Source organism: Portunus trituberculatus, chromosome 31 (genome assembly GCF_017591435.1).
Source record: "Portunus trituberculatus isolate SZX2019 chromosome 31, ASM1759143v1, whole genome shotgun sequence".
NCBI lineage: Eukaryota > Metazoa > Arthropoda > Malacostraca > Decapoda > Portunidae > Portunus > Portunus trituberculatus.
Genome location: NC_059285.1, coordinates 12,403,778 through 12,416,277, shown reverse-complemented (window position 1 = coordinate 12,416,277; position 12,500 = coordinate 12,403,778). Strand labels below are relative to the sequence as shown.

Here is a 12,500-nt window from a genome sequence, read left to right as displayed (position 1 = left end):
ATGTAGTCCTGGTTGTAGGTTTCATGTGTTTCTAGATGGGGCTTTGGCCTCACCTAGGTAAGAGATGGATGGAGCCTACATACATAGGTCTTCACACCTTCCTGTCTTTAAGCCATATTCAGAAACATTTCCCTCTTTTGCCACGTCTAATTTTAAGGACCACAGAGACAATTAACTGAGTTCTAAAGAGAATTTGTCCTGTTGGTGATGCAGAAACTTTGTTGATGTGGCACTAGAAATACAGAAACACACTTGAAAATCCATGCAACTTTAACTAGAGCTCTTTGAAAATAGTGGAGGTGAGGCACAGAAATGTTTCAGAGTATGGTATGCTGGTGGTGGTGGTGGTGGTGTAACAGAATGGCTGGTGGATGGAATTGACAGTTTTCACTTGGTCTGTATTTCAGGTGTTCTTCCCATGTGGTGACAGTGAGGCAGCAAGGATGGTTGACTGGTTCCTGGTGGCCTGTGTGCTGGGTGGGGCCATGACTCTGGCAGGCTGTGTTACCCTGGGTGTGTGTGTGTGTATACTTCTCTTCCTGGCATTCATAAGGTGGGTCTCATGAGTGTCTGGGATGATTAGCTAGGTTCTCATGAGTGTTCCTCCTGTTAATGGTTTGTAAATCTTGTTAATCTCTCACTGGAACCATAAAAGACACCTTTAACCTCTTCAGTGCTGTGATCTGTTTTCATATTCATTCTGGTTACTATTTGGCAATTTTTGACATCTTCAGAAACTTATGTGGGGAATGAAGTAGTGAAGACTGTTGCCATTAATCTTCATACCCCCATAAACCCTTCCTGATGTAAATAAAATTGTTTAATCACACCCGAAACTCATGGTATAAATTCATATCAGTACTGAATGGGTTAAAGATATATGTAACTTCAAGAAGAGCTTTTTGAATGTAGTACAGGTGTGGAAAATAAGTATTTCAGAGTAAGCTGCTCCTGTTAGCAAAGGCATATTACATTAACAGTGACCAGCTGAATCAAGTTTACCGAGGGATTTTTGAAAGTTATGTACTCTTAAAGAGTCATAAGAACAACCCTCAAACCTGAACAACTTTGACTTGAGGATGTTAAATGTAGTGATGGCAAGATGGTGAAACATTTGATAAGACAGTGTAAGTGTTGTATGTTTGTTCCAGGTTTGCCATTGTGCCCTTGGACTGTGATGCTGTGCTCAAGTTCCATGAGGTGTTTGGCAAGCAGCCGGGTGAGTGAGATAAAGGGATGAAGGCTGGGGGAGGAACGGGAAGGGGGTAGTAAGGTGAATACTAATGTGTGTGTGTGTAGGTGGGGGGGAGATAATGATGATGGTGTCTTGGGAAAATTATGCATTGTAGGTAAATGTGAGAGAGACGGATCATAGATAGACGGAAATAGATAGACATGTTTCCTGGTGGGACTGCCACATGTGGGCCTGATGGTTTACTGCGGTTTCCCTTATTTTCTTGTGTTCTCATCACAGATCATTAACTTCTTGCATTGCCTCCAACAGAGAGCCTGAAAGGGAAGGTGGTGTGGATCACTGGGGCATCGAGTGGCATTGGTGCCGCCCTGGCAGTGAGGCTGGCAAGGGCCGGTGCCAGGTTGGCTCTCTCAGCACGATCTGTGGAGAAACTCAACAGTGTGAGGCAGCAGTGTCTTGGTGAGGCCTTGGTGTGGTGGTGGTGGTGGTGGTGATGGTGGTTGAGGAGAGGTTTTTCCCAGTTGTTCTTACTTAATTTTATTTTTGCATGATTGAGTCAAGCAAATCCTGTTTTTTTTTTTCTGAATTAATTTGTTATGCTTATCTTTTGATGCTATGAATGGTGAGTGTGGTGTGTGGTATGTGGTTTGTGGCATGTGGCAAGGGTTTGTGGTATTCAAGAGGATGAAGTGAGCTCTTATTAATTGATCATGCTTAATTTATTTTACATATCTGTTGTTTGATTTTTTAGTGTCTATTGTGATTATGTTCCTGAAGAGTGAAAGCATGTGAGTGGTGGTGTGTAGAGGCTGGTGATGTCTGCCAGTGTTGCCTCCAGGTGACTGCAGTGGTAGCATGTAGATCACCCACTACTGCACCACAAACACCATGTGTGTATGTAGGTATGTATGTATGATGGGCATTGTGGTGATGTGTTGGTGTGTGGCAGGGACGGGTGGTGTGACCGAGGAGCAGGTGGTGGTGGTGCCCCTGGACTTGGTACAGTACGACCAGCACCAGGCCGCCTTCAACACTGTGCTGCACCACTTTGGTGAGGTGAGCACTGAGCACTGATCTTGCCGCACCAGTGCCATGGCTTGGCCTTTCAATGGGCAGCTGTCTAGTGGGACATTTTGAAATGTACTTTTTCCCATAGAGATTGAAACTTCAGTGGACCTTTTTTTTCTATGCTTTTTTTGTTGCTCTTGCCCAGTGAAGGTCTATGTCTGTTACATGAAAAGCAATGATTATATATAAGAGTTTTAACTTGTAATTTCAATGATTTTCATTATTATTTTAGTACCTTATTTTTAATGAATCATGGAAATATAGTATGAAGAATTCAGCAGATGTTTAGGGATGGGCCAAGCAGGCTTTTGATGTTGGACTTCTGCCCCCTGGCTGTCAGCTGGACGTACTGGTAAATAATGCGGGAAGGTCACAGCGTGGCCGCTGGGAGGAGATCCACCTGGATGTAGACAAGGAACTCTTTGAAGTGGATGTCTTCTCTACCATTGCTCTGAGTCGCCTGGTGTGCAGGTACTTCCTGGAGCAGGGCCGGTGCGGCCACTTTGCCATCACCTCCAGCGTTGCCGGCAAGTTTGGTGTGCCAATGTCTGGCTCCTACACTGCCGCCAAGCACGCCCTGCATGTGAGTACTGGCTGCTGCTGCCGCTCAACTGGGCAAGGGAGTGTTGGGGCACAGGCTGGGCACTTGTTGACTGTACTATTGGCTTGTGTGGTGAAGGGTGGGTGGCAAGGGACTGAGACAGTGGTGTGGTGTTGTGTGATGTGTGGATGAATTAATGTGAAAGTTGTGTGCCCTATCTTGCTTACTCCCTTCTTTTTATAGGAAATAGCCTTCATATATGTATGTATGTATGTATGTATAACAAACAATGTATTTACATGTATATTGAAATTCCTGTAATTTTGTCTCTTGCATCACTATTCTTTATTCCCATTATGGTGTAATCTGCCATCATGACACACCGTGCTTCTGCCATGCCAGTGTTATCGTCTGTTTATTGGTGGCTGATGTTACTATTTCTGTCCTCTGTCTTTGATCATGACAAACATTTTAGGCCATGCAACCATCCATATTGACTTTTCTTACATTAAACTTTTTATTTGTTTCTCTTCTCAGTGTTTCTCATTAGTATTGAGGTTTCATATCTTTCATGAATTGCAGTGATCACCATTTATGTTTTGCCTTCTTCCCGATATGTGTTCCAGGGCTACTTTGAGTGTCTACGCACTGAGAAGATAGGACGTGGGCTGGCCATCAGCATGGTGTGCCCGGGGCCTGTGGTATCTGGTTTGGACGAGGCTTGTTTCACTGACCAACTAGAAAAGGTGAGAGGCGGCAGGCCTTGTGGGGTGGGGAGGGTAGGGGATGAGAAGGGGAGGTAAGGGAAGTGAAGGAGAGACACAGTCATAGATGTAGGGAAAGTAATGTACAGTTTATGTATGAGAGAATTTATCCACTGTCTCACTTGTCACACCTTACATTCCTTACATTCCTCTCATTCATGTTGTGACATTCCTTACATTCCTCTCATTCACAAGTCCCTTCAGTGTGTCTGACTTGTCTCTCTCTTTCACTGCCCTCTCTCATCTTTCTAATGAATTTTCTTTGTAGTGTGTATATATCTACTTGTTAAAATTTGATATACAGTAGTAGTTCTTTTTGTATTGTGAAGCATTGCATATCACAATGAAAGGATTAATACAAACTTTGCCTTAAATTGCCACATTTCCCACCTCACACACTCTTCCCACGTCCTCTGCAGAAACTGAGTGAGAAACGCACAGGAAAGATGATGTCGGCGGAGCGTTGTGCTGAGCTGTTTGCTGTGGCATTAGCCAATCACCTGCCAGAGACGTGGATAGCAGTACAGCCGGTGCTCATCATCATGTATTGCTCCCAGTACATGCCAGGCTTGACCAAGAGGTATGTGGGTGTGGTGTGGTGGGATGACTGGCTGAGTGTTAGATGTCTGGATAGGTGTCTGTGTGTTTGTATGAAGCTGAGGGGAGAAGGTTGAAGAGAAGACAGAATGAGATGGAGGAATGGAATTGTGGTAGAATTACACAGGATGAGAATCACAGAAATATGCAAGAGATGAAAACAAATGGAAGAGTTGTGTACATGAGGCCAATCCCTCACTCTAGGGAAGCAGCCACAGGAGGAGAAGAGAACCTTGTTCCTTTGTAGCTGGTCGTTGTGCAGATGTGTTTGTCTGGACAGTTCTGGTTGTCTCTGTGGTCATCTGTGATCAGTTAGCAATAACAGTAGTAGCAGCACTGACAGCATAGCATTCTGCATAGTAGCAGCACAGACAGCATATCATTGTGCACAGTAACAGCACAGACAGCATAGCATTGTGCACAGTAACAGCACAGACAGCATAGCATTGTGCACAGTAACAGCACAGACAGCATAGCATTGTGCACAGTAACAGCACAGACTCTCTCCTTGACAGTGTGATGCAACTCTTGCCTCTCAGCTTTATCCTGAAGCTCCGAGATGGCCGAGCAGATTTAAACCAGCCTGCCAAGTAATGGGAAGCAGCAGGCCACCCAGCCCCTCCCAGCTGCATCATACAAGGAGCAGCATCTGGAGGGACAGTTTTGTGGGAGTGGCTGATACAAGACTCTGCCTTTGAACTGTGTCACTGGTGGAGTTTGCATCTCCTGGTGTAGTCGTAGCTCCATGCATATTCAGAAACACTTTGCTTTCTCACCACGACTATTGCCAAAGGTCACATAGATATTATGTCTGGTTGTTAAGAGTGTTTCTCTTATTAATAGTATAGAAATCTTGTTCATCTATCATATAACCATAAAAAAAGCTCTTGATAACCTGTATAACTTTATCCAATGTCTTTTGAATGTTGTGGAAGTAGTTATTACAGTGCAGAAGTTGAGAAGGTCAGTGCATTCACTTATACTGTGTTTAGAACTTTAGTGTTGTTCGTCAGTCTGAAGTCCTCCGGTGCGGCAGTTGTCTCCTGAAAGATGACATGATTGCTAGCTGTTCAGTGGAATGCTTGTGATGGAGGGAGGACACTCAGAAATCTTGTTCATCTATCATATAACCATAAAAAAAGCTCTTGATAACCTGTATAACTTTATCCAATGTCTTTTGAATGTTGTGGAAGTAGTTATTACAGTGCAGAAGTTGAGAAGGTCAGTGCATTCACTTATACTGTGTTTAGAACTTTAGTGTTGTTCGTCAGTCTGAATGCAGTTGTCTCCTGAAAGATGACATGATTGCTAGCTGTTCAGTGGAATGCTTGTGATGGAGGGAGGACACTCAGTACTGTAGAAACTTGTGATCATGACTAAACTACCTATTAGGATTTTTTGCTCCTGCTTACTCATACATGCACTAGTCGTGGAATGAGCAATCTTGATGTCCTAAAGTCTATTGGCCTCTGGTATTGTCAAATATTTTTATATTCTCACTGGTTGTTGAATTTCTCCTTTTTCCTCGTCATTTTTCCCCACAATCAGTTCGTCCTTATTTTTTTTCCTATGTGTGTTTATTTATATTTTGTACATTCCTTGAGTCTGACTTGGCCTTGTGTGGTGGCTGGACAGTCAACACTACCCTATGTCAGTCAGGGACCACCAGGAACCTGACAGGTGCTGGTTGGCCTTCACTGTCCTGCCATAGTGAAATGGTGAAAGCAGTCGGAACCAACCAGTGTTCCTTTAGGCCTCAGTGATCCTCTTGACTTGAGCATTAAGGTGTGGGACTTACTGAAAGCCAAGCCTCTCACATCCAGTCTATCCTATCTTCATATCGGTTTGTCATTGTTTTTGTGAGCATTGACATGACTACCACTGCAGCTGTAATGCCACACAACATCCACTTCATCATACTTTGCTAAGCTATTCCCACATTGTTGGTGTGTCCTGTTGACTTGCAGAACCTGAATCATGCCAGGCTTTCTCTCCCTGTTCTTATTTTCATCTTGTATCTGGCTAGTATTTGTATGTATTGTACTGGATTGACTCTCCTTTCTTGTTAGGGTTGGTTATATCATGTATTTGGTAATTTGAAAGCACAACACAAATGTGCCTCACAATTTTTAAGATTATTATTTTTTTTTACATAGAAATACTACAAAGTGTATTGGTCCCTTTGCTCAAACTATATGGCTTGTCTTGAAATTCGCCTTAAAGATAAAATATTGCTTCCTAAGGAGAAACACAATCCAAGCACACGGGTTCAAATCCTATCCATGGTCCGAGTGTAGGCTTGGCTTCCTCACTCAAGGCAATGGTTTCCTAGCGGGAGGGCTTTGAGATAGGAGGTACCCCAAAAAAGTATCCCCCTTAGCCCATAAATCCCTGTGAAAAGCCCACATGGTATAAATAAAAAATTAAAAAAGTATGTATCTGTGTTGCTCTGATGTGCAGTGTGTGGTCCGTCCTGTAGTGTGAGACTGAATGAAGCTGAGGATGACATCTCCAGCACGTTTTATTTTGACAATCCTGCCTTTATGTTCTAATTAAAGGCGACATATGCATTGGAGTATATTGGTCTGTAATTAACATTTAACACGGTTTGAATATACAGGATCTTGCATTTTTGGTCCACCAAAAGTGCCTAGCAGCACAAGGGAATGTATTAGCTACTCTCTACTAATGTTCGTAATCTCTTCAGTGCTGGAATGTGTTTTCACATTCACTGTGCTTACTAGTTGGGGATTTTTATACAGATTCAGAAAGTTAAAATTAAAATAGTGAAGACTCTGGCCATTAATCTTCTAACCTCCTTCCTAATGTCAACAAAATCATCTAATTATACCCAAAAGATGCATGCCAGTATTGAAGAGGTTAATGGAAGTCTGAAGGCATTATCTCAAGACCTGGTGATTCTAAAGTCCAGCTGTCTGATCTGTGGACGACTGCCATGTGTAGGTCTGATGACTTCTTGCAGCTTCCCATTTATTTTCATATTGTTGGTATTGCTTAGGTAAAGGAGACCAGAGATTTATACCTACCTTCACAATGTTTCTTCTCCAAAGTGTTAGTGTAGCTGTCTCACATTGTAGCCCAATCCTTCAATGTGCAGGGAGCTTAACACTTGTCCATTACTTAATACTTTACAGTGTATTTCTGTTTTCATGCTTCAACATTAATAGTTGCTTGTAAAAGGTGCCAGTCCATAAACAATGGAGTAAAAAAAGAGAAAAATACAAAATGTGTGTTGAAAGCTTCCTGATGCAACAGTTGAAGGCAAGGCACAAAGCAGCACAGTGTCCAGTGGACAGTGAGGAGGTGAAGGTGAGGCAGTGTACTGTACTGGTGGATGCAACACACTTAAATACCTACAAAATGCTCACAATTAAGATGAATCTGTTTTCTTGACATTTATTTGTTTTTCCTTCTCATAATTTTTCTTTCTTCTCCCTTTTTTTTCCTTTTTAAACATGATTAAGCCATATTGCTTTCTTTATTTTGTTGGTGTTTTTTTCTGCTAAGATACAAAGGTGCACTTTTGATTTATGGTCTCTAAAATTTGAATTTTTACTTTTTTTAGATTTCATTATTCTAGTTTCTAATTAACTTGATATTACAGAAATTGTTTATATTGCTTAAAGTGATTTAATTCCCATTACAATGACATTTGTGGACTTCAGTTGTGAATCTCTCTCTCTCTCTCTCTCTCTCTCTCTCTCTCTCTCTCTCTCTCGCACGCACGCACGCACGCACGCACGCACGCACGCACGCACGCACGCACGCACGCACGCACGCACACACACACACACACACACACACACACACACACACACACACACACACACACACACACACACACACACACAGCCTAAAGCCCATGCCCTGTAAAACTACAACTATAAGGTATAGGTAAATACAATACAACTAAATAAGTACACACGTCGCGTAGTGTAATGGTTGGCACACTCGGCTGACAACCGAAAAGGCCCAGGTTCGAGTCCCGGCCGCGGCGAGGCAAGAGGGCAAGCCGCTTAATGTGTAGCCCCTGTTCACCTAGCAGTAAGTAGGTACGGGGTGTAACTCGAGGGTTATGGCCTCGCTTATCCGGTATGTGTTGTGGTATCAGTCTTACCCGAAGAACGGTCTATGAGCTCTGAGCTCGCTCCGTAATGGGAAGGCTGGATGGGTGATCAGCAGACGTTCGTGGTGAATTACTCTCTCTCTCACGTACGTTTTGTGCCTTATCTGTCATTGTTCAGCTGCTAACACTCCGCCTTGAGCTACTATCTATACTGAGTACATTGTTATGGTTTCAGCTTCAGTGTCAAGACAGCGGCGTGTAGGTGGAGTATTATGTGTATGCCTCTTTTCAGCAGGAGTGTTAGAGTTCCCTAGCGTGAATACAAATAGATTGAAGCAGCGAGCCGTCAGGTCATTCCTCTCAGGTCCTGCCAGTGCGGCGCCTTCGAGACCGTCTGTATGTTTGTATCAAAGGAAAGATGCGCTAGGTGGTATCCGAGAGTTGCTTTGCTTTAGTTTGATGAGTGGGGTGATTTGTATCGACCAGCGAGAGACACTGCCTGGTGCTGAAGCCCCAGCGGAAGGCTCGGGCCGGACCAGGCGTGACTCAGAGGCAGGACAGAGCCTGGCTTGACACAGCGATCATGGCAGTAATGATAATAGTAATAATAATTGTAATAATTGTAACACATTTTATTGCATTGACAAATATAGTGTGGAAAGATTGCATCACAAATTATCGGCGACGAGGAGCGGCGTACTCGGGTGCATGTGGTGGCATGACAGCCTAACCAGCTAGACTGACTTGAGACTCAGGGGGGCGGGGGAAGAGCAGTGGCAGGATGAGGCGCCAGCCCCATCACCACCATCAGGACAGCGGCGTGGTGAGGGTCGTGAATCGTGATGGCTCAGTCGAGGAGAAGGTTGAGGTAGGGCAGCACTGCGGCGGGCACGGGCAGCTTGGCGGTGCCATGAGGCAGTGCCCAGTTAGCGGCGAGGGTTGCCCGGAGTCTGTATCGTGCCCAGTGGGCGAGGCGGGGCGTGGTTCCCAGCAGACCATCGCTCACCACCCGTGGATGTATTACTGTGGGATCCACTGGTATGCACCTCCCACCCACCGCCCGCAGCAACAGGCGTAGCACGCCCACCTCCTGGGGCGGAAAGATAAGAGGGAAGCTGAAGAAACAAGGACAGAGGTCATGAGGACAGGAACAGGGGTCCCGCTGACCCATGCACGCCCGCGCTAGGGCGGACAGACGTCGTAGTGCCAGCAGCAGCGGGCAAAGCGCCCCGCCCGTTGCTGGTGGCGCCCCATGTTGCAGCAGCAGTAGCACTGCCTCTTCATCCCCAGCCTGCACAGCAGCGTACAGGGGCGGCGCGCCCTGCAGCGTGGGTAAGGGGGCCGTCAGTACAGGCAGTGCAGGGGCGCCGGGCTGTGGCAAGGTGAGCCGTGCCTGGCAGGCGTGATCCAGAAAGAAAACAAGGCGAAGACGCGCCTCTTCTGGCGTGTCGTCGTCAGAGCGCCACGAGCTTAGGAGACGCGACACGCGCGGCCCCAACACAGCGGGCGCCACCAGGCGGTCTAGGCCGCCCTCACACGCATGCAATGCCGCCAGCAGGCGTGCCACCACAGCACTGTCCGCCACGACCTGCTCCACCGCCACGGCCGCCGCCACGTACAGAATGTTGTGAAACTTGCCCAGGCGACACACACCTCCGTTGTCGGCGAGGCGCGCCGCGTGGTACTCCAACGCGGCTTCCAACAGGGCCGTGGCCGCCGCAGATGGGTCCTCGTCAGTCTCCACCATGACGGTGAGGGCAGAGGCCAGCTCTTCACGCCGGCGGCGAGAGCTCAAACAGTCCCTGGCGCAGCCGTCCAGCATCGTGTCCAACACTGTGCTATCCACTAGCAGCCCGCGTCCACACGCCGCCCCGGCCAGCATGGCGGGCCACAGCCGCTCCAGGAAGGGCGAGTCCTTGTTGCTCCGAGGGCCCCAGCCCAGCACCAACCCGCGACCTTCCATACCCTCCCGCTGCTGCTGCTGGTGAAGGTGGTGTTGTGACGGGAGTGTGATCGTGTTGGTGTGACACTGTGTGTGGTGTGGACCTCACTGTGCACAGGGGAGCCGCGGCCTCAAGCCCTTCAGGTGCACACCGCCTGGAGCTCCCCTCACCCTCAGCTCTGACTTGCTAACCCCTCATCCTGACCCTGACCCTTCGTTCAGTCTCTTCTTCCCTCACCCAAGCCTCGCCACTCCTTCCTCTTCACGTCCTTTCTGCGCCAGTCTCAGTAACAACGCAAGATAGCCTCCCCGACCCCACCTCAACATTTTCATTCTCTCTCTCTCTCTCTCTCTCTCTCTCTCTCTCTCTCTCTCTCTCTCTCTCTGTTCGTAGTGTTCTTAGCGAGGAATTCATTGGCGACTCTTGATCGGAGTCTGGAAGTCGAAGAGTTATGCAGTAGGTACTGGCCAACCCGCACCACAAGGCCTTCACCCTCAGGAAGCCTTACTCTTCTTTGTGTGTGTGTGTGTGTGTGTGTGTGTGTGTTTTTTTTTTGTGTGTGTGTGTATGTGTGTGTGTGTGTGAGGGATATGTCCCCTGGTCGTGCCTTCACAAGCCTGTGTCCAGGCGACGAGGTCATGTTTTTGTGCCGCCGCGGAAAAGTAAAAAGATCTCGTGTTGTGTTGCTCGTCTTGCATCTCGACGGCTGTTTAAGTGTTGTGTTCTCAGTGGCTTGCGTTCTTGTATTCGCCTTTCACACACTACTTTAAGTTTTAAGACAAAAGACAACTATTGCGAAATTATTCTTAGTCAAAATAAGAATCCTTCTCTCTATTTTTTACATTCTCTTTCGTACTACCTAGTTCCAGAAATTTGAGGCGTTAGATGCAAAGAAAACTCGTACTTTTAACAAGAACTGCAACAAACTACGGACACCAGTGAGTCGGAGGAGTGGGCGTTGTTTGCATTGTTTACACTCTTTTTATGTGTTGTTTGCACTGTTTGCTTGCTTTTATATCTTTACCTACTTAGTGTTTGAAGATAAAAACAGCTGTATATGACTACTGTTTACCTGTCTTCTTTATTAATTCACCTCTCATCTCTACTTCAGCACCTCCGACCATCGGTAAAGCATGGGTGGCCGCCGAGCCCCTGACTGTCCAGCTGACGCCCCTTCATGTCTGCAGGGCCGTGGTGAAGCAGGAGAGGACTCAAGGTGAACTGTTTGCTGCCTTGCCTCTACCTTGATATGTTCTCATTACTGTTTGGCTTCTGATGCCTAAGATCTATGGGCAAAGTAAGTGTGTGTGTGTGTGTGTGTGTGTGTGTGTGTGTGTGTGTGTGTGTGTGTGTGTGTGTGTGTGTATTCTTACCTAATAGTATCTTCACAAGATTGAGTCAAGTTCGTATGCTCCGTTCTTTAAGGTTAATATGTCATGTTAATCTTTGAAAGCTATAGGTTGTGTGGGGGGAAGGGAGGGGAAGCCGTGGCAGACAGGCTAGGAAGCAGCAGTAGAGGTGCGCCTTAGCTGTACCAAGGTCATTTAGATCGAGTTCTCTAATGTCTAGACTAGAGTGTCTTGCCTACACAGCACTGTCTTATTCTCGATGTTGTGGTATTAGCGTGGTTCCTTTCGGTCTGGTGTCATCACTGCGGTGTACTTTGCCCCGCCAGTAGCCGGCAGCTTCCTCCTGGCCTCCCTCTTCCCAGTGTTGCCGCGCCGCTCGCCACATGCCAGGCCTCAGTCTCAAGGGGGACGGGCACTCCGCATATCCACAGGCGTCTTGTTCACTACCGACGACTGACTCCAAATCCGGTCTGAGTGTCTGGGTGGCGGCCCCCGCCCCCAGCAGCGGCAGTGCTGCTCGACCCGCTGCAGCGAGAGCCTTCCTGCCTCCGCTACGCTCCTCAGCTCCTTCAGTGACGCCTGGCGCACACACTCTCCCTCTCCTGCACCTGCGGCCAAGGAAGCTGCAGACTCTTGAGCCTTCTTGCCTGCGCCACACTGCTCTCTCGCGTCACACGTGTGTATTTGCTTGGGTGTTGTTTTGTGTTGTGTTGTGGTCGACAGGGTGACGTTCTTTGTTTGACTCCTTCCTTCAGTGTCCCTGGGAGTCCTCAATCACTGAGTGTTGCCTTTCCTTCATGCACGTAATTCACATCATTCGTTGGATCACCCACACAGGCACCGCCCGTGCACTAATGTCCTGACATGGGTGGGTCACCTGGCTGCTGGACACGCAGTGTGAGGCGGGGGCTTGAGGTGCACGGCAAGGGACGCCCGTGGCCTCGAGGAGTGTTGTT

At 47.1% G+C, this 12,500-nt stretch overlaps 3 protein-coding genes across 6 annotated transcripts in view; 2 read left to right on the top strand and 1 right to left on the bottom strand.

The window, feature by feature from the left end:
- The window catches only part of LOC123511256 (dehydrogenase/reductase SDR family member 7-like), a 6,179-nt gene extending 912 nt beyond the window's left edge, over positions 1-5,267 (top strand). For both annotated transcript variants that reach the window (XM_045266982.1, XM_045266981.1), the window contains exons 2-9: positions 408-553; positions 1,152-1,219; positions 1,505-1,654; positions 2,145-2,251; positions 2,604-2,846; positions 3,431-3,550; positions 3,988-4,148; positions 4,681-5,267. In XM_045266982.1, coding sequence (XP_045122917.1) covers positions 444-553; positions 1,152-1,219; positions 1,505-1,654; positions 2,145-2,251; positions 2,604-2,846; positions 3,431-3,550; positions 3,988-4,148; positions 4,681-4,759 — 1,038 coding nt within the window. In that variant the 5' untranslated portion in view covers positions 408-443 and the 3' untranslated portion in view covers positions 4,760-5,267. The remainder of the gene's footprint in view (positions 1-407; positions 554-1,151; positions 1,220-1,504; positions 1,655-2,144; positions 2,252-2,603; positions 2,847-3,430; positions 3,551-3,987; positions 4,149-4,680) is intronic.
- A 3,601-nt stretch (positions 5,268-8,868) lies between these two features.
- Positions 8,869-10,355, bottom strand: LOC123511254. The gene has a single exon (XM_045266976.1). It carries the CDS (start codon positions 10,213-10,215, stop codon positions 9,100-9,102), a length of 1,116 nt encoding a protein of 371 aa, XP_045122911.1. The 5' UTR covers positions 10,216-10,355; the 3' UTR covers positions 8,869-9,099.
- A 440-nt stretch (positions 10,356-10,795) lies between these two features.
- The window catches only part of LOC123511255 (ras-related and estrogen-regulated growth inhibitor-like), a 9,895-nt gene continuing 8,190 nt past the window's right edge, over positions 10,796-12,500 (top strand). Inside the window, exons 1-2 of one of the 3 annotated variants that reach the window (XM_045266978.1) lie at positions 10,796-11,133; positions 11,307-11,492. In XM_045266978.1, the coding sequence (XP_045122913.1) occupies positions 11,484-11,492 (9 nt within the window). In that variant the 5' untranslated portion in view covers positions 10,796-11,133; positions 11,307-11,483. Of the gene's footprint in view, positions 11,134-11,306; positions 11,493-11,688; positions 12,221-12,500 lie in introns of those variants that run through there. The other 2 variants (XM_045266977.1, XM_045266979.1) reach the window with 2 other exon arrangements.

Excerpts from the sequence above, each read along its gene's own strand:
- LOC123511254 (XM_045266976.1), bottom strand. The coding sequence starts at position 10,215 with ATGGAAGGTCGCGGGTTGGTGCTGGGCTGGGGCCCTCGGAGCAACAAG.